This window comes from Salvelinus alpinus, chromosome 37, assembly GCF_045679555.1.
Source record: "Salvelinus alpinus chromosome 37, SLU_Salpinus.1, whole genome shotgun sequence".
Classification (NCBI taxonomy): Eukaryota; Metazoa; Chordata; class Actinopteri; order Salmoniformes; family Salmonidae; genus Salvelinus; species Salvelinus alpinus.
Window position 1 is genome coordinate 17,018,014 of NC_092122.1, and position 20,700 is coordinate 17,038,713.

The window sequence follows — 20,700 nt, forward strand, 5'->3', positions numbered from 1 at the left end:
TTCACAACCTAATTTCAAAACGTACAATATCTACAGGAACAGAGGATATGAATCATTGGCATTGAACACAATTGTGTGTCTGCTGTACATTTTGATAATATAATGCAGTGAATCGCTGTTCATACTGCATCACACCCATGTCATCCTCCTATCTTGTCACACCAACACCAAAATAAGACATCTTGCACTATTATTCCATACAGCACTCTTGGAGGCCATGCACTACCACCCCTTTCCCTGCAGTCTGCACGTCGGTGGCTGGTTATATGTAAAGGTCAGCGAAGGAGAACCCTGGCACAGCAGTCTGTTTTCCCACTGCAGATGAAATATTCACAGGAAGAGATCCCCCCCCCACCCATCCCTCCCTGTCTTGTGGAGAGTGGATCTCCAGGCAGTGCAGACATTCATAGTCACAATTCACTCTCATACTGACTGCAGAAGGAGAGGAATCCCATCACAACAAACAAATACTTCATAATGACGTCAGATCAAAAACAGTTATTACCATGCAACCACTAAGACTAGAGCATCACACCACAAATAATGTATTTCTACTAGTGAACAAGCAGAAAGTGTTATATTTCCGTGACACATTGATGACGCGACATCCAAAACATACTGTCTACTGTGAGTGGCCAGACAGTGTTCTACCCTGTGCCGTAAGCACATGGTGATGAGTAATGTTCACCTGTCAGGTCAATAAATCAATGCCTGTCACAAAGGTTCTGTTTATATTTGGAAGTTTCGGAGCTGTCAGCAGTAAGTCACCCTATAACAACAGATAGCCTATCCTGTAACAACGCCCTGTAACAATGGATAATCTAATACTCCACCCCACGACTTACTTTGAGGAAAAATGTACTTACTATGACTGGGATGTGGTTGTCCCATCTAGCCATCTTAAGATGAATGCACTAACTGTAAGTCGGTGTGGTTAAGAGTGTCTGCCAACTGACTAAAGTGTACAAATAAATGTAAAAAATAAAGTGATGGACTAATTTCACTGACAAATCTTTATTGCTCTAAGGTTAGTTAATGTTTAGTGTCTAAAAGATAATACAAGGAATAAAATCCTGCATTTATATTCTGAGGATTAGTTCATACACTGAGTGATTCACTGTTGCCATATAAACGAAGACAGGACCATAATACAAGGAATCATTTCCTGCATTTACATTCCGAGGATTGACACATTCTATGAAAATGGTGGCTTTCCTTTCCCCGCCTTAAGCACCAGGGAAAACACTTAAGTGTCAGATAATGACACAACATTTTTATTTTTATTTAAGTGTTTTGTGTTAATAGACAGTATATACAGTGCGTTCTGAAAGTATTCAGACCCCTTGACTTTTTCCACATTTTGTTACGTTACAGCCTTATTCTAAAATGGATTAAATACATTTTTCTCCTCATCAATGTAGATTGGTGAGGGGAAACAAACTATTTAATACATTTTAGAATAAGGCTGTAATGTAACAAAACGTGGAAAAAGTCAAGGGGTCTGAATACTTTCCGAATGCTCTGTATATAGTACAACATGCTCAATACCATGGAATTGGCTTGTCCTACTCCCTAGGGTCATGAATGAGTCGTGGTTTAGTGACATATTTTGAGTAAAAATATATATTTCTCTCGCACCTTAAAATGTTATAATATAAAAGTATTTAGTGGAATACTTCAACTAAAAAATCAACTAATTAGTATAATTTACAAGGAATAGCTGTCCCTCAATTTCATGTCACTTGTGTTACCCCATTATAGATGACCACTTTGAAAACAATTCAACATCTTTGCCAACTTCTTCCTGGGTCAAAGGTTCATTCGAGGCAGGGCTGTTTTGAAAAGAACATGGAGGGTCTGCACTCTCTCATTTTAGCAATTTTAAGATTAATTTGGTAATTTCATGCTAAACCTTAAAGACATGCTCCGGAACTTTGGCAACTAGCACGTTTTTTTTTACCTCCCGCTTTGGCCAATGTGTAGTTTATACATGCATGATCTAGGAGCAGAATTACAGTCTCACCTTGATTTGCCACAAAATCTCTAGTTGAAAGCGACTATTTCTGGAAACTGTGCAATAACATTTTCTCTAGATTTTCACCCATGCAATTCGAGTTTCAGACAATGAGCTTCAGCCCCTCGCCATTTGAGTGACAGCTAGCAAGAAGCACACAGCAGAGCGAGAGAGCAATGACACATCGGGGACCGCTTTTGGCTAATGAGTGCTACTTTCAGAACTACTACCAAATAAGTACAGGGGTGTTACACAGTTTATAGTAAAGGGAAAGGAAAGTTGATTACAATAATTTACAAACACAGCTGTAGCTCGGCCACCTTCCACCGCAGATGCGGAAGGCTGACATAGGTGGATGCCGTAGATTGAGACGCAGCCCATGCAAAAAGCCAGATATCTATCTTAAATTGACAGATTTTGATGGGGATTTTTTTATTGTTACTTAGATTGATGCACAGGTGCTTCAATAGGCACTTAAGAATTACGTGATTTATTTACAATTTAAGAAGTGTGGTTTGAGCTACTGCCATCTAGCCTGCAAATTTGTCACTGGTGTTATTGTAAAAATATATATCTACTGTATATATATATATATATATATATATATAGTTTAAAGTAAATTACTAATCAAAACATTTTCTTAATATTATCATTAACCTTATGTCTTTGATTATATATGCAAATTAAATAGTCAACTTACATGAAAAGCCCGAGTTGTCATTAAAATATATGTAACACCAGTGACAAAAAGGGAAGGAATAATTTTAGGGGAAATGTAACAAATTAAAATGCATTAAGCTGTCATTTATGGTGATTTACAATGTTAAGGGGTGTTACCTATTAACTAAGTTTTGGTTAAAAAAAAAAAAACATTTGAAATTGCTGGTCAAAAAGCCATTATTTTCATGGAACGACCCCCACTGAGTGGCTCACTGTTGCCATATAAACAAAGACTGGCCAATAAAACCATTGTGACATACTGGCCCCTAAAGACAAGCATGGCCCTGACATACAGGTACCCATCTACTCAGACAGAGCAAGTGTGTCAATAAACAAAACAAGTGTGTCGTGTCCCCTCCCCAGATACACAACAGCACAGACACATTCACAGGAGTCTTACTCAACTTATTTTATTTACAGGAGCCACGTATGCAAATTAATTGGTTTTTCCCCCCATATAATTTCAGACACCGGTAATACACAATTCTCTTTGCCTTTTTCACATGAAGAGTGGACTAACCAGAGACATGGAAGCCATTCTCAATCTAAAGGCCAGACGCTTGGATGACGAATCATTGATATTTAATTCCAAATCCGTTAGAAAAAGATAACAAATAAATTAGAACATTCTCTGACTTTCTCCCCTCTTTCAGGATGTTGGTTGAACTAAACGTGGATACACTTGCAGTAGAGAATTGTGGAAAAGACAAGGGTGAGGACAGAGTATGGGAAAAGCAATGAAACACCACCTACCAGAATATGTAGGTACAGTGCTAGCAAGAAAGAGATCAAACAAAATGGCATAACAAAAATATTTTTACTACAACATAACATTTACAGAAAAGCAGTACAAAAGCAACACAAGCCTGTGAGGATCTCAGCAATGAAGTGACGATGATAGTGTTTCGTGCCTCGTTGTTTCATGTCAAAATTGGGTGTACATTTCCCCCCCACCAACACCCCAAAAGTGATAATTCTCAATATCAATACGGATTAAACTTGTTAGAACAGTCATGTTCTGAGCTTGGTTAAGTACATGCTTTTAATGAAGTATCATAGGAGCGGGAAAAAAAGAGACATTCGGAAAAAAATATATAATAATAAAAATCGACATGAAAAGAAAATGAAAAGAACGCCATTCTCCCCAGAAGGGCGTCGTAACAGACACCCTCACCTCCCTAATCTGAGCTTCTGCCAAGGACTTGCAAACACAGGGCTTCCGAACCAACAACTTCAACTGTCTGAGGGAAACAAAGGTTACGATAAATTCAACAAGAGGCTAGGCGGCATAACCTCAAGTGGACATTTTTCAAATGGGTGGGTATTTGGTGGCTCTGTCACAAACTCCCTCAATTTATTGACCTTTGAATAAACTGACCCATTGTATGACTGTGGGTCCAGGGCGATTTCCTATGTTTGTAACCCCTCGGTGGTGTGCCGAGACTTGTCGTTCACCCCCCCCCCCCACAGAGAAACAGAAAGCATCAGCCTCTGTCCATGCATTCGAGCAGTGAGCCGAGACAAAGACAAAACACATTGCCATGTGTCATAAAATCACCAGAGGGCTGCAGTAGTCTCGTTTTCTTTTAAATATATTCTTTGCAGTTATTTTTTTGCTTGCTTTTATCTTGTTTTTTGTCTAAGACTGTGTCCTTTAAATGCAAATAAAGGAGATCATCTTAGGTTGTGATAACATCCAGTGCCCGTCTGTTTTCTTCTATACCTCAATGCTGTTTCCCGCGTAAAGCCTGGTCCATGTCCGAGCTGCAAGGTGCACAGAGAGGGGGTTCATTAACTACAAGTATTAGCATTCTTCTTGAAGGAATGTCTTGGTATCCCTGAATTGATTTGACCTGCAGTGGCACTTTAGGAGGCTGAAGTGAAGAGCACTACAAGAGCAGTAAGTAATTGGTTCCTTCTCACAATCACTGCCTCTGTTTAAAACCAGGCTTTGTTCACATTCAGAGATATGTACTCTTGATCAGAGGATGCAAAATAATTTAAATGCCAAGAGGTGAGAATTTAAACTGGGTTCACCTCAAATATGACACGTGCGCGCGCTGTCTCACCTGTCTCAATGGCTTGGGCTTCGTTGGATTTCCACTGCTCTGCAACATCGTTTGCAAGTGGGTCATCAGGGTTAGGAGCGCTTAATAATGCTTGGATTGATAGCAGCACTGTGCGGATCTGCAAAGCTGGGGACCACTTATCTGTGAGAGAAAAAGAAAACGGTGGAGGAAGGAGTCATACTTTGAGTCAGGTCATGACTGTGACTAATGATAACTGAATCTGGATAACTCACCTTTCAAGATGTCTAGGCATATCCTACCCAGCTTGTCCACATTGGGATGGTAGATTTTGGTCATGAATCGCACTTTGGGAGCTGCCATGGGATATTCTTCTGGCAGAAAGAGTTCAAGTTTAAAGGTGCCTCCTTCGAAAGGGGAGTCCTGGGGCCCTGAAATCACCACATGGAAGTAGCGTGCATTCGCCTCATCAGGCTCTGCCTTTATTCCAGGAACGGGTTCGGCCAGCAAACGCTGAGTCTCCTGAACACAGACAGAGATACAGATCGAGACATGCAGGTAGATAGACAAACACATGCAAACAGAAACATGTCATGTTCATGTTTGAAGTGAACCCAGTTAAAATTGTCTCAAGCAGAATGCGACACACATGTAGCGAGACTGATAAGCACCAACAACCAGATGTCAGGTCAGGGTCAATAGTTACCAAGGTTTTGGACAACTATGTTGAGGTGCAAGGACAGCCATCCATACATTCAAGGTCAGGTTTGACATTCTGTTTCTGAACTTTTTTGGGGCAAAGAACATCCACTCTGTCTTGTCTCTTTCAAGAGCACAAAATGGTCACTCACCCAGTGTTTTAGATCCTCAGCTAGGAGCTCATAGGATACATTCTATTGCAGTTAAATTAAAGGTGAAATAAAAACATATATAATAATTACATGCCTGGATGTGAACTAGCTGCAAAGTCTGTTTTTTGTGAATTATGTCTGAGGCCTAGTGAGAACCAACATGTAACATCTTCATGGTATGTCTGTCATTCTGATGGAAATACATTTATTAACAATAACTTTCAAATAGAACTCTGACAGCCCCATGTAAACTATAACACCCACTGTAAATGTCTTATCCGTTTTTTTATTCAACAACTAGGCAAGTCAGTAAGTTAGGCTAGTTGAGTAGGCTGATAATTGAATGTTTCTGTCAAACATTTGTTTTTGCAGCCACCTAGTATATGTATGACAAACTATTGTCCCATGTCGCTTCATTCATTTCTGACACAGAACTCCTGCAAGACCAACAAGATCTCCTGATCCTGCTCATTGGGCCTAGACACAGTTTGAGAGAAATACCTGCACTGCCACCGGTTCCTATACTACAGCCAAGTTAGCTTTGCTACCCAAAGCACTTTCATACACAGTAAACCAAGCAAATAAATGTGAGTTTATAATACATACTCTGGAGTCCAGTAGTACAGCAAGTTCTACCAATATCTAACTAGCTAAATCTGCTAGCTGTATGTACGTTGCTAATGTTAGCTAGCAGTGCCAGTCGAGTGTCACTGTTCAGATCGCTAACTTGAGACCATAGCAAGGTTAATTCAATACATGTACACTAAGAAACGAATTAATTTCAACACAAATAGGAAATTAAGCAGACTTGGGCCATATTCAGCAGGAAGGATAATACATTTGACCAAACATTCCTGACTTGGGGCTGAGCCTGAGACATACAGTACCTAGCTAACGGAAGTAGTTAGCTAACAAATACATGGCAATACACGTGCAGTCATATTTTTCTTCGCAAATCAAAGGGGACCGAACTACGGCTTGGGAACCATTTATCGCATGTGGTTTTTGAAATTACCTTTATAATCCTGCGGGGTAGTCCTGCCATCTTGTTTTACTGTATACAGTATTTTTTGTATGTTCACTCCTTCGTCGCCGACAAACACGTCTTCCGGTGAATGGTGTTGGCCTCTGACGGGATTGTGAATGCTGGGAAATGTATTTTGGTCAACGACCAAGCGTAAACATATTTCAATTAAACGAACTTCATGTTCCAGTAGTGGGTGCTTTCGAAATCTTAGAGAAAATACTAGAAATATTAACGTACTCTTTATTGTAATTTCTTTGAATCACAAAAACTTGAAAGACATGTACTGAATTGAAATGGTCGTAAAAATGGACAGTTATAACAATCAATGTAATATTGTTCTGCACCGTAGGAGCCAAAGTTTGAGTCCCAGTTGCAGCTTTGTCTTTCTCCCGTTACACTGGTCCCCTTTGCAGTGCTCTCCTTCTTCCACAATAACATGCAGATACCCTAACCATGTCCCAGAAGTTCATGAAATACAAGGTATTCAGCAAATAGGGAAAATATATATTTCACTGACAGTTTTGGTAATCTGATTCAAAACATAAGTGCACAACTTCAGATTTGTTAATTTTATTTTACAGCACAAATAATTACACCAAAAAACAGTTCGGGATTTGGGGGGTGAGCCAAGCTAATAATTATGTAAGGTATCAATGATTCTGAAGGTAAGAAACTCCTTAACAACTATCTGTCTTTTGGGGGATCTCTCTTTCTGCGTCGTGTATGGTACCTAAGAAAAAAAGGAACAAAAGTTAAAATGTTCAATATACAGTGGATTCGGAAAGTAAGTACAGCCTTATTCTAAAATTGATTAAGCTGTATTCTCTCGAATCTACACACAATACCCCATAATGACAAAGCAAAAACAGGTTTTTAGAAATAAAAAAAATCTGAAATATTACTTACATAAGTATTCAGACCCTTTACTGAGTACTTTGTTGAAGCACCTTTGGCAGCGATTATAGCCTCGAGTCTACTTAAATATGACGCTACAAGCTTGGCACACCTGTATTTGGGGGATTTCTCCCATTCTTCTCTGCAGATCCTCTCAAGCTCTGCCAGGTTGGATAGGGAGTGTCGCTGCAAAGCGATGTTCAGGTCTCTCCAGAGATGTTCGGTCGGGTTCAAGTCCGGGCTCTGGCTGGCCACTCAAGGACATTCAGAGACTTGTCCCGATGCCACTCCTGCATGGTCTTGGCCGTGTGCTTAAGGTTGTTGTCCTGTTGGAAGGTGAACCTTCACCCCTGTCTGAGGTCCCGAGTGCTCTGGAGCAGGTTTTCATCAAGGATCTCTCTGTACTTTGCTCCGTTCATCTTTCCCTCAATCATGACTAGTCTCCCAGTCCCTGCCGCTGAAAAACATCTACACAGTATGAACCTGCCACCACCATGCGTCACCGTAGGCATGGTGCCAGGTTTCCTCTAGACGTGACGCTTGCCATTCAGTCCAAAGAGTTCAATCTTGGTTTCATCAGACCAGAGAATCTTGTTCATCATGGCCTAAGAATCCTTTAGGTGCCTTTTGGCAAACTCCAAGCAGACTGTCATGTGCATTTTACTGAGGAGTGGCTTCCGTCTGGCCACCACCATAAAGCCCTGATTGGTGGAGTACTGCCAAGATGGTTGTCCTTCTGAAAGGTTCTCCTTCTCCAGAGTAACTCTGGAGCTCTGGCAGAGTGACCATTGGGTTCTTGGTCACCTCCCTAACTAAGGCCCTTCTCCCCCAATTGCTCAGTTTGCCCGAGCGACCAGCTCTAGGAAGAGTCTTGGTGGTTCCAAACTTCTTCCATTTAAGAATGATGGAGGCCACTGTGTTCTTGGGGACCTTCAATTCTGCAGAAATGTTTAGGTACCCTTCCCCAGATCTGTGCCTCAACAGAATCCTGTCTCGAAGCTCTACGGACAATTCCTTCAACCTCATGGCTTGGTTTTTGCTCTGACATGCACTGTCAACTGTGGGACCTTATATAGACAGGTGTGTTCCTTTCCAAATCATGTCCCATCAATTAAATTTACCCCAGGTGGACTCCAATCAAGCAGTAATAACATCAAGGATGATCAATGTAAACAGAATGCACCTGAGCTCAATTTCTAGTCTCATAGCAATGGGTCTTATTTACATAAGGTTTCTGTTTTTAATAAAAATGCCAACATTTCTAAAAACCTGTTCTCGCTTTGTCATTATGGGGTATTGTGTGTAGATGGATAAAATGTATTTTCCCCCCTCAATTTTAGAATAAGGCTGTAATGTAACAAAATGTGGAAAAGGGGAAGGGGTCTGAATACTTGCAAATGTACTGTATGGGTGATTTTAAAAAGGACTGAGTGAGGATTGTACCCGCATTCATGCAAGTTTCTCACTCAATACATTAATTTACAAATTAGCAACATAAGGTACATTTTGGATACTTAAAAGGCCCAATGCAAACATTATCTCAATATCAAATCATTTCTGGGTAACAATTAAGTACCTTACTGAGATAATTTTCAATCAAAATGGTCAAAAACAAACAAAAATAGCTTCTTAGCAAGAGCAATTTCTCAAGCAAGAATTTTGCTAGCACTGTCGGATTGGGGAGGGGAAAACGGAAGCCTCGTTATTGGCAGAGACGTTTGGAACTCTTTCATATTGGTCTATTAACTAATTTACCACCTGGTGGTAAAGCAGGCCAAAACAGGCTGAATTTACCACCTTTACCACCAAGCAGGCCAAAACAGGCTGAAATTTCAGGCGACCTTTTCAAAAAGCTCTCTTACACCAAAAGAGCATTATCATTTTGACAGCATTCTTCCAACCTTGGCATGGAAATATATATAAAACACAGGAAATAACAAAAAAACAAAAAATTTCTCTCCCATTTTCTCCCCAATTTTCGTGGTATCCAATCGCTAGTAATTACTATCTTGTCTCATCGCTACAACTCCCGTACGGGCTCGGGAGAGACGAAGGTCGAAAGCCATGCGTCCTCCGAAGCACAACCCAACCAAGCCGCACTGCTCCTTAACACAGCGCGCCTCCAACCCGGAAGCCAGCCGCACCAATGTGTCGGAGTAAACACCGTGTACCTGGACCCCTTGGTTAGCGCGCACTGCGCCCGGCCCACCACAGGAGTCGCTGGAGTGCGATGAGACAAGGATATCCCTACCGGCCAAACCCTCCCTAACCCTGACGACGCTATGCCAATTGTGCGTCGCCCCACGGACCTCCCGGTCGCGGCCGGCTGCGACAGAGCCTGGGCGCGAACCCAGAGACTCTGGTGGCGCAGCTAGCACTGCGATGCAGTGCTAGCTGCGCCACCCGGGAGGCCAGGAAATTACATTTTGGACTGCACTGGGACTTTAATACTAAGGAAGTGCCATGTAAGTTCAGTACCAATATTTAATATGGAACAGGTGTGGCTTCTATCTATTGCCCTGCTTTGAGCAATCAACAACATAATTTTCCCCTTCTGAGCATCTCTTTATAATTTAGACAGTGCCCAGTTAGTACTGACTATCACTAAAGTGATTCAATCATAGAAGGTGTACTTACTGTCCCACTGGGTACCAGCGGTGCTTGGTGGTGTGAAACATTTTGCTGAGCTCCTCGATGGTGGGGGCCTGTTTGTTCTGCAGCACCTCCCTGCCGAGGTGGGCCTTCAGCACCTGGTCATGTGTCTCTGCCGGATTGGTCAGGGGGTCTGGCCGTAGAATGGGCTAGTGTCACAAATACACAAGAAAGCCCAAAACAATCAAGGACCATTTATGCTGTTTTTCAACCAAATCGCAGGGCTTATTTAGCCATTTAATAGCCACCATGATGAGAAAAGGGGCATATTGCTGGCAGGGAAATCTCGGCCTCCCACAGACATGATTTTACAGATCAACCTGCAGGGCTTATTGTGTTTGCAAATGCAGTATTTAAGTTGTTTCCTTTTCCTCATCAGCTCTGTTAACGTCAGTATCGGCAAATCCAAGTTCTAATTTATTACCTGGGTAAGTTCATAAGGAACATCCTGAGAGGGATGGTAGCACACTATGGTCTTCCCATCAGATGTCACACCAATTTCCACCTTACTGCAATGAAGATGACAAGAAATTAACAAAGTCATCGCAATACACACAGTAACAAAATTATGATTTACTGTAACTAAGGCTACGTAGCAAGCTATCTACTTACCAATCATCATCAATGGAAGGTCCACGGATAGTTGACTTGTGAAGGACAGGCACAACGCCTGTTGTGGATATATTGGTTAACATAAATCAAAAGGTACAGTATGATGTGATTAATAACAGCCAAGCTACAGTCACAAGATTGCTAGCTAGCTGGGTTCTCTGCTAATATATGTGCGGTAACATTAACTAGATAGCTAGCTGACAAAATCCTTTCAGCACTTGAGATTGTGTTCATAAAACGCGTTCCTCAATCTTGCAAGTTTTACAATAGACAGTACTCACCTGTGCAGTGTTTCAGTTGAGTAACAGTTGAAAACCGTGTAAATAAACAATTCAACCTTTTTAAATGACCTGTAGCGGCCATGCTCAACAGAAATGTTTCATGGAAATATTTCCGTGTATGTACCACACGGAAATAATTCCGTGTGAAAACGTAAACCCTACATTTAGTTCCGCAGTACAAACATTTACGAACAAATCCTTTTTCTTTAGTAAAGCCAAAGTAAAAAATACAAAAATAAAACAACTGGGGCAGTTTAACTGTCAAATTTATTTGGGGAAAAGTATTTATCACATTTGTAGAAATATCTTTTTAGAATTGTAATCGAGTAAACTGAGAAATAATGGGATTTTAACATTTTGCTAATTCGTTAACATGAAACTCAAGTTGCAGCATTGCTCTTAACCTCCATATAATGGCAACTGAACATCGAAGGGTTACCGACGTGACCTCATACTGGAACCCTCTCAGTATTCCACAGTTCCGCCGCCAATGGAGGAGGGGAAGGCAAAGGTATCAGTGAAACTTCAGCCAGAGGTTTTTAACCCATTCACCCTGTCTCCTCTGCCAGAACAGATGATCCGTGATGTTCTTGTTGACTGGGTGCAAAACAAACGTCTCTTTTCCCCCACTGCAGCCAGATGAATGGTCATCACTGACGTAACCCATGAGGTTGCATACTGTTACAGACTGGAAACATTTACAGAGCACAGGTCTGTGTGCTTAAGATTTGAACCGCAATGCAAAACTTCCAAAGCAACAGGGTCTCCAAAACCAGCAGGGGAAGTACAGGAGCCACAACCCTGGAACGTGCCTGTGACCCTGGCCAAGATGTTCCACAACCAGGTGTTAAATTACAGGCTGATTCACACAGACCGAGTGACTGGGTGCTCTTAATGCCAGGAGCAGAAGTGGGTTATGTGCAAGGCCTGCTGTGCCTCTACTAGGGTGCGCTTCCCTGTGTGCCATGGGCGAGGCAGGGGCACCAAAAAGCCCTGAAGAGAATGCAAGGGTGAGAAGATGGTGCCCTGCATGTCCCTGGGCCGGATTTGCTGAGATGTGCGTGTGAAAGGGCCAGCTGTGCTACTTCAAAGAGCTGCAGGTGTACTACCGCTGTCATCTCGACAGGTACCTGCTAGGTGTCCCAGGCGGCATCCCAGAGGAGAGGATTTCTCATGCCATAGGGGAGATCCTCCACAATGGCTTGGGCCAAAAGGTGGCCCCATTAGTACCTTCTCTGTGGAAGAGGTCAACGCAGCCTCTGTGGATGGTGCAGTCGTCCCACTCCAGCTGCCCCCAGTGCCGCATCATTCAACAGAGACATCCACTGAGGGCAGTGCCAGTGACTCGAGTCCAGTATCGCTGGAGGGATACTTCTGGAAGTGTGTTTATTTTTGGAGTAGACCACTCCATCTACTGGCCAGGCTACCCAGAGAGGAGGATCCGTCTCTGTTGCCCCTGGTTATAGAACTGGTAATGCTCAAATCCCAGATAAAAGCTTCCTCAAACACATGCGTATGATAACAAAAAGATTGTCATCCTTTCCTTTTCAAATATCAGATTTACTACAGTACCAGTCAAAAGTTTGTACACACCTACTCATTCAAGGGTTTTTCTTTATTTTTTATATTTTCTACATTGTAGAATAATAGTGAAGACATCACAATTATGAAATAAAACATATGGAATCATGTAGTAACCAAAAAAAGTGGTAAACAAATCAAAATATGTTATATATTTTAGATTCTTCAAAATAGCCACCCTTTGCCTTGACAGCTTTGCACACTCTTGGCATTCGCTCAACCAGCTTCACCTGGAATGCTTTTCCAACAGTCTTGAAGGAGTTCCCACATATGCTGAGCACTTGTTGGCTGCTTTTCCTTCACTCTGCGGTCCAACTCATCCCAAACGATCTCAGCTGGGTCGAGGTCATTTGATTGTGGAGGGCAGGTCATCTGATGCAGCACTCCATCACTCTCCTTCTTGGTCAAATAGCCCTTACACAGCCTGGAGGTGTGTTGAGTCATTGTCCTGTTGAAAAACAAATGATAGTCACACTAAGCGCAAACCAGATGGGATGGTGTATCGTTGCAGAATGCTTTGGTAGCCATACTGGTTAAGTGTACCTTGAATTCTAAATAAATCACAGACAATGTCACCAGCAAAGCACCCCCACACCTTCTCCTCCATGCTTCACGGTAGGAACCACACATGCAGAGATCATCCGTTCACCTACTCTGCGTCTCAAAGACGAGGCGGTTCGAACCAAAAATCTCATATTTGGACCAGGGGACAGATTTCCACTGGTCTAATATCCATTGCTCGTGTTTCTTGGTCCAAGCAAGTCTCTTGTTCTAATTGGTGTCCTTTAGTAGTGGTTTCTTTGCAGCAATTCGACCATGAAGGCCTGATTCGCAGTCTCCTCTGAACAGTTGATGTTGAGATGTGTCTGTTACTTAAACTCGGTGAAGCATTTATTTGGACTGCAATTACTGAGGTGCAGTTAACTCTAATGAACTTATCCTCTGCAGCAGAGGTAACTCTGGGTCCTACTTTCCTGTGGCTGTCCTCATGAGAGCCAGTTTCATCATAGCGCTTGATGGTTCTTGCGACTGCACTTGAAAAAACGTCCACATTGACTGACCTTCATGTCTTAAAGGAATGGACTGTCATTTTTCTTTGCTTATTTGAGCTCTTCTTGCCATAATATGAACTTGATATTTTACCATATAGGGCCATCTTCTTTACACTCCTACCTTGTCACAACACAACTAATTGGCTCAAATGCAGTAAGGAAATAAATTCCACAATAACTTTTAACAAGGCACACCTGTTAATTGAAATATATTCCAGGTGACTACCTCATGAAGCTGGTTGAGAATACCAAGAGTGTACAAAGCTGTTAAGGCAAAGGGTGCCTACTTTGAAGAATCTAAAATACAAAATAGATTTTGATTTGTTTAACACTTTTTTGGTTAACACATGATTCCATATGTGCTTTTTCATAGTTTTGATGTCTTCACTATTATTCTACAATGTAGAAAATAGTAAAAACAAAGAAAACCCTGGAATGAGTAGGTGTCAACTTTTGACTGGTACTGTAAATGTTTCAGAAGTTGGTCAAAACCTTATTTCTTTACAATTTTTCCTTAATGGGCCTTTCAGTAAATGTTTGAGTAGGTATTTCAGTTCACACATTTCACTTTGAACCAATGCAGGAATGTCACTGACACAATACATAGTTTATTCTGGGGAGAAAAAAAAAATAACCTCAGGATTTCAGGCCAAGATCAGCAAATTCCTACACAAATAATCATTGATGACACTAAACCAGATACCTGTGCCTTCACAATCACATTTCAATAGTTATTCCATTGATTGCTAGTCAAAAACAAATATCTATTGAATTATTTAGACATACATTCAGATAAATATTGACCTTCCTTGTTGCAAAGACATTTTAGCTCACAAAAACAAATATTTATGTTGTGCTTAATTATTAGGAGATCTGTTTTAGAAGAAAAGTTTGAAGAGAGAAAGTCCATCCACAGTTCTGGCAATGTTCTTGAAGTGCCTTCTTGGCCTCGGGTTGACAGAAAGTCTTTGGCTATGTGGATCTCTCTGTGTGAGTCCAAGGTGTCGCTCTGTTGATTGGAAGTTGGTCCAGAGTGGCTCATTATGAAAGCTCCATATCTGCTGTGGAGGAAGTGCTGCTGGATGCCTCAGGCGCTGTGGTTGCCACCAACCGCTCCCGATTGCCAAACAACTCAGCGACTGGAGACAGCACATACATGGATGGCACACAAAGTCAGTGAACATACTCGGTCACGTACACACAAAACACACCATGTTGATAACCATCAGCTACTGATCTAACACCTCAGTGGCCAAGCGGACACACAGATATACAAACCCATGACTCTACTACCAAGCAGGAGAGATGATAGCTATATAAACTTAACAGTCAAAGCCCATAATAAATAGATGTTCAATACAGAGGGAGAGAGATACTATCCCTCTTTATTGAACAGGTAGTTTTTCGTAGCCACTGTGCTTCTACATCTGCATTGCTCGCTGTTTGGGGTTTTAGCTGGGTTTCTTTGTGACATCTGCTAATGTAAAAAGTGCTTTATAAAATACATTTGGTTGATTGATTAAAAAAGTGTAAAGGCTAGTTGCCATATTCTAAATATATATATTTTTTTCTGGAACAAAAAGAAAATACATGATAGACTCAGCTCCTTGTCAGGCCTAGAGCAGAAGGTAATAACATTGAAACTGTACCTGCTGCCACATCACTTATGTCCCAAACCCGCAGGCCATCCCTCTGTCCTCCAAATGCATATACAAAGGGCATGTCAGGACAGCACGCTGCACAGAACAGCACCCCCTATCAACAGAAAGGGAACATTTTACCGCAACAGCCACATATATAGCACACATCCAAACATTCGCTGTTAGACAGAAACGTGATGGATCTTATTGCAATGACATGGCAATGATTACAGCGACAGAGAAACCATCTTTACCATTTTCATGTCCCGGGTGTGAACCAGATTTGGCTTGTTCCCCAAGATGTCCCAAATCTTGACGTGTTTGTCTGCTGACGAGGTGACCAAGCATCCCCGGATCTGGCTGCTAAGGTCTAAGCCTACAGGGCCAGAGACAACCAATTTCAATTCTGTTTCCCTGACTTTGAATGCCATGTTTGTATACCAGTACTCATCCAGTATTTTAAAGTCTGAACATGAAGGGGTACGGGCTAGAGGAAGTGGGGGCAGAAATTGGCCTGTAACCACACCCACCTGACACCTCTCCGTCATGTGCCCTTAGCGTAAACACCGGCTTGTCCGAGCGCGCGTCCAGACAGTAAACAAAGCCGTCCTCTGTGCTCGCCTAAAACACAGCCAAACATCAGAGAGAGTGGAAACAGGAAAGTGCACCAAGCATTTTCCATGTGAAAGTTAGCCAATATGCTATGCTATGTGAGAGGTGGCAGCTTACCAGGAAGTTGCAGGGCGAGAAGTGGTTCCAGGCGACCCTTTCCACCTGCCCGCTAAACCTCCAAGTGCGATGGCTGCTGTCCGGGCTGCGGCAGTCATACAGGATTGCCGACCTGGCCAGAGGAAGAAAACGCAGGTTAAGACTTGTTAATTTTGTACATTCACAATCCCAACCTCCTATATACAGGAGAAGACAATATATTTTAGGGGTTGTAATAGATTAAGATTGGACATACTTATCGTATGATCCTGATATCAGGGTCTGAGCTTCAAAGGGGTGGAACATCAACGTCTGAACCTAAAAGGGACTTGACTTTAATGTTTGAGATCAACATTACAAGTAAGCAGACGAGGCTACATCCAAAATCAATTTCACATTGTATTTTTATTATTTATTTAGAGTAGCCCCATTATGGGAAGTAAAACAGGCTGTAATGACTGGATACACGTACCTTGTCAGTGTGTCTGCGCAGTGTTGTGGCCGGCTTTCCCTGTGCCAGATCCCACAGGATCACTGTTTCGTCGGCTGACCCACTAGCCAAGACGTTGCTGTGGAAAAGAGAAGCAAAACACAGAAACTCAGAGTAAAAATGGAGGGTAGGTTAGTGACAACGTAAGTGACATTGTGATTGTGTGGTTACACTGACATGAGTGGAAAGGTTTGGGGCTAGGGGTGAGGGATAACGGGTACAACTCCAATATGACTCACCGGACCAGTTTGTTCCAGGATAAGTCCAGTACAGCGTCTGTATGACCTTCCACTGGCTCTGCTGCTGCCTAAAAATTCAAGTTGCATGTTAGGATACGGGCCATAGTGAGGAGACACCAACACCATAAACATAACAGTAGAAACTACCACATCCAAGTCCTTGTGGGAAAATGACCTTTTTGCTTTTCTTTTTCTTCTTGGAGGCCTTCTTGCTCCCCAGGGTGAAGGCAGGCTCTAGGCAATCCACCACATCCAGGTCCCACACGTCGATCTGCGGTGTCATGTTGCCTACAGCCGCATAATTGCCTGTACAAACAGATGGGATTAATGTGAAGTCAAAAAAATTTATGTTATACAATAAGAAAACACTGAATTTAATGTCCATTTCGCAGAGTCGGGTTGAGATAAACTGCTGTTTGAGCTTAACTCAAAGTCAAATCTGAGAATCCATTCAACACTATAAAAAGTGAATTCACTCACCTGTGCCTTCTGGACTAGGGTCAAAGTTAAGCCACTCCACACACAGTGGATAGGCTGGCAGGAGTATGTCATGGTGAACATAGAGGGATTCCTCCTCAGCATTGTATACTGTGCAGAGGCAAATAAATATTTATTAAAAACAACCTTTGTTTTTACACTGGCATGTACACAGAGTATACCAAACATTAGGAAAACATTCCTAATATTGAGTTGCAAACACAGCAGCATTGCAGTTCTTGACACAAACCATTGCGCCTGGCACCTGCTACCATACCCTGTACAAAAGCATTTAAATATTTTGTCTTCCCCCTTCACCCTCTGATTTGCACACATTCACAATCCATGTCTCAAGGCTTGAAAATCCTTCTTTAACCTGTCTCCTCCCCTTCATCTACACTGATTGAAGTGGATTTGACATCAGTTGAAAGCTATGATCGCTTGTTGGTCAATCTATGTCATGGAAAGAGCATTTTTTGTACACTCACTATGTCTACACTGATACTATTTGATGCTGTGAAGCAAGAGTTTGTGTAAATCTAAGCTGAGAGTCAAATTGCCAGTTAGAACAACAGTTTCTGTAACTCACCGTGAATCTCCAGGTTGCAGCAGTCCTTCTCTGCTCTGCCTGAAATGATGAGGTTATCATTGGGTTTGATTTGAAAGTCCTCTCGCTCATACTGGTCCTGGAGACACAAAGAAAAGATAACAACTAAGTCTGAATGACACAGAATTACCAGAAATGAAGAGCTGGGACGATAAACCGAAAATTATCGATACGACCACTTATCGCAGGCATTTTGCTGTTATCGTTCATTATGATAAGTAGCCTAAACAAGAGAAATGTGAAGTTTGAAATGAAATAAGTTTGTTTAACGGGACAATTGATGGCTACAACAATCAAACTAGTAGTAGTTGTTTTAAGGATGATAAAAATACTGTAGTGCACATTATAAACTTATTGTTTCTATTTATCGGTGTCGCAACAATTAGGTCATTTATCGCAATATGGATTTTTTAGATGGCAGGTAGCCTAGCAGTTAGAGGGTTGGGCCAGTAACCGAAAGGTCGCTGGATCGAATACCCGAGCAGACATGGTGAAAAATCTATCGATGGCCCTTAAGCAAGACACTTGACCCCAATTTGCTTCATGGCTGACCCTGTAAAACAACACATTTCACTGCACCTATCCGGTGTGTGACAAAATATATTTTATGTGATATGTATGGCATGCACTACTAGTTGGTCCCAAACCAGACTGGTGAGATGTTTCATCACTCTGAACTGGCACAGCCCTGGACTCACTGTGTCTTTGATGGTAATGTGAGGATCCTCCTCATTGGTGCTGAACACTGTGAGGCCGGCAAGGCTGTCACCAAGGTTGGCAGTCACTGTGCCAGAAAAAAAGAGATGAACAGTAAGAGAGTTCTTTGGGGGGAAAAAACAAACAGTGATTAATACAGTCCTCTTGGCATATTAACAAACAGATAGAGATAACCCATGAATTTAAGATCAGACATAATCTGAGAGCAGATGCAGAAACTATATTTACCCGAGTCTTCCTCGTCATATCTATCCAAACCATACTCTGCTAGTTCATCAGCTTCCTCCCTTCCTGCTTCATTTTCATCTTGCTCTGGCTCCTGTCCCTGAACAGCTTCTGCCTCGTCACTCTGTTCCTGCCCGCTGGCCATGCCTTCATCATCCTCCTCCTCCTCTTCACCTACGCGTTCACTGAGCAAACACAAATACATTAATTGCTAATCCTAAAAATGTATAATGTTGGGGTCAATTCCATTTTGAACTCATTTGATGAAAACCCCACCCCCCCCATTGAGGAAACTATTTCTTAGTCACTTCGCTGGTCCAGAAATAATAAGTATTTCAAATATTTAGGTACACATTTCAATTCAATTCCTATATTGACTGGGTTTAAATAGCAGTTTCGGTCTCATAGTCCCACTCAGGTCAGTGTTCTTTTCTGAAGCCCTCCAAACAAACAAAAGTTATATGTCAAGTAAGTCACCCAAAAACTCCACCAACCCCAATTGTTCTTTTGCCTCTGCTATAATGCGTTGCAATTCTTCTTTGCTCAACTCCACCTGTAACAAAATGTGGCAGCAGGTTAAAACAGACGTTACCTAGCTGTTGCCATTAATTTTATTTGCATGAATTATGCTGTTTATTAACTATAAATTCTGTAATTTCTATAGGACGTATTAGCGAGCTTGCTAGCTGGGGTGTATTCATTAATTTGATTCCGTTGCAAAACGTTTTGAAAACATTTTGCAACTGAAACCGTTTACTCCAAACTTAAAACGTTTTGCAACGAAAACGAGTTTCTATTTGCCAAATTATGGTAGGTCTCTCCCCGTTTCGTTCCGTTTGCTTCAGTTAGGTTCCTAGAGTAAATGGTAAACGGTTTCGCAACGGAATCCGACTAATGAAAACACCACAGATGTATTTTCTGTCTTTTAGACAATTTAGCTAGCTAGATTCTTACCTTATCTGGTGTTTCCTTCGAAACGCCTCGCTTTACCCATCCAACACAAGTGATTTGAGAACTCATTATTGACAACGTACTAGTTTCCTAGTAATGCACACGAAATTCAATGTAATGTTCAACTCTAAAGTGTACAAAAACAGTTCGTAAAGATCCAGAAGTTACATAAAAATGGCACACATTGACATGTGAGTTGAGTACTACTTTGTCTAGACAGGCAGTGTCGCAGACTGATGACGTTCGAGGGGGGAGGGGGGGGGGTCTTCTTCTTCTTTTAGTTTTTAGTGCCGGATCGTAACCAACGAACAGGTACATACACCCGCACTTACCGCACTGGAGTGTGAGGCAGGTCACGACCTGTCTATACCACTATATCCAAATCAAACCATTTTGGTCACATTCAAGTGTTTATAAAACGTTATTGCGGGTGTAGCGAAATGCTTGTGTTTCTAGCTTCGACAGTGCAGTAATATCTAACAATTTCACAACATATACCCAATACACACAAATCTAGTAAAGGAATGGAATAAAGAATATATAAATATATGGACGAGTAATTTCAGAGCAACATAGACTTAGATACAGTAGAATAGTATAGAATACAGTATATACATATGAGATGAGTAATGCAAGATATGTAAACATTATAAAAATGACTAGTACAATTTGGGTTATGTGCCTTCCTCAAGGGCACATCAACAGACTAACCTTATCAGTTTCGGGAGTCAAATTAGCAACCTTTCAGTCACTGGCCTAACGCTCTAACCGCTAGGCATGGTGCCGGAGGGAATGGCTGCCGTTTTATGGGCTCCTAACCAACCGTGCTATTTTGTTTGTTTTTTCGCATTGTTTGTAACTTATTGTGTACATAATGTTGCTGATACCATATCTTATGAACGAAAAGAGCTTCTGGACATCAGAACAGCAATTAC

General features: G+C 41.7%; 3 protein-coding genes across 3 annotated transcripts; all 3 read right to left on the reverse strand.

Moving 5' to 3' along the window:
* Positions 1-3,128: 3,128 nt before the first annotated feature.
* On the reverse strand, positions 3,129-6,773 carry LOC139566005 (ubiquitin-conjugating enzyme E2 N-like). Its single transcript, XM_071386811.1, has 4 exons — positions 6,628-6,773; positions 5,037-5,283; positions 4,804-4,944; positions 3,129-4,498 (listed from the first exon to the last, which is right to left on the reverse strand). Exons 1-4 carry the CDS (start codon positions 6,655-6,657, stop codon positions 4,452-4,454), a joined length of 465 nt encoding a protein of 154 aa, XP_071242912.1. The 5' UTR covers positions 6,658-6,773; the 3' UTR covers positions 3,129-4,451.
* Positions 6,774-6,865: 92 nt separating this feature from the next.
* On the reverse strand, positions 6,866-11,251 carry LOC139566006 (large ribosomal subunit protein mL42-like). The gene is made up of 5 exons (XM_071386812.1): positions 11,079-11,251; positions 10,798-10,855; positions 10,610-10,694; positions 10,171-10,334; positions 6,866-7,369 (listed from the first exon to the last, which is right to left on the reverse strand). The coding sequence occupies exons 1-5, from the start codon at positions 11,158-11,160 to the stop codon at positions 7,324-7,326; spliced, it is 435 nt and encodes a 144-aa protein (XP_071242913.1). The 5' UTR covers positions 11,161-11,251; the 3' UTR covers positions 6,866-7,323.
* Positions 11,252-14,297: 3,046 nt separating this feature from the next.
* Positions 14,298-20,113, reverse strand: LOC139565999 (periodic tryptophan protein 1 homolog). Its single transcript, XM_071386796.1, has 15 exons — positions 19,769-20,113; positions 19,309-19,367; positions 18,818-18,999; positions 18,571-18,656; positions 17,855-17,951; positions 17,269-17,376; positions 16,964-17,094; positions 16,789-16,856; positions 16,532-16,628; positions 16,316-16,377; positions 16,081-16,192; positions 15,882-15,972; positions 15,606-15,727; positions 15,361-15,466; positions 14,298-14,850 (listed from the first exon to the last, which is right to left on the reverse strand). Exons 1-15 carry the CDS (start codon positions 19,832-19,834, stop codon positions 14,753-14,755), a joined length of 1,485 nt encoding a protein of 494 aa, XP_071242897.1. The 5' UTR covers positions 19,835-20,113; the 3' UTR covers positions 14,298-14,752.
* Positions 20,114-20,700: the final 587 nt, after the last annotated feature.

Coding starts and splice junctions, on each gene's coding strand:
- LOC139565999 (XM_071386796.1), bottom strand. CDS start 19,834: ATGAGTTCTCAAATCACTTGTGTTGGATGGGTAAAGCGAGGCGTTTCG. Junction 19,368..19,768: donor CGAAGGAAACACCAGATAAG/GTAAGAATCTAG, acceptor ATTTTGTTACAG/GTGGAGTTGAGCAAAGAAGA. Junction 16,193..16,315: donor ATATCAGGATCATACGATAA/GTATGTCCAATC, acceptor TCCTCTGGCCAG/GTCGGCAATCCTGTATGACT.
- LOC139566006 (XM_071386812.1), bottom strand. CDS start 11,160: ATGGCCGCTACAGGTCATTTAAAAAGGTTGAATTGTTTATTTACACGG. Junction 10,695..10,797: donor CCTTCCATTGATGATGATTG/GTAAGTAGATAG, acceptor TCTTCATTGCAG/TAAGGTGGAAATTGGTGTGA. Junction 7,370..10,170: donor CGCTGGTACCCAGTGGGACA/GTAAGTACACCT, acceptor TTTTTTTCTTAG/GTACCATACACGACGCAGAA.
- LOC139566005 (XM_071386811.1), bottom strand. CDS start 6,657: ATGGCAGGACTACCCCGCAGGATTATAAAG. Junction 5,284..6,627: donor TACCCCGCAGGATTATAAAG/GTAATTTCAAAA, acceptor GTCTGTGTTCAG/GAGACTCAGCGTTTGCTGGC. Junction 4,945..5,036: donor ATGCCTAGACATCTTGAAAG/GTGAGTTATCCA, acceptor TTTCTCTCACAG/ATAAGTGGTCCCCAGCTTTG.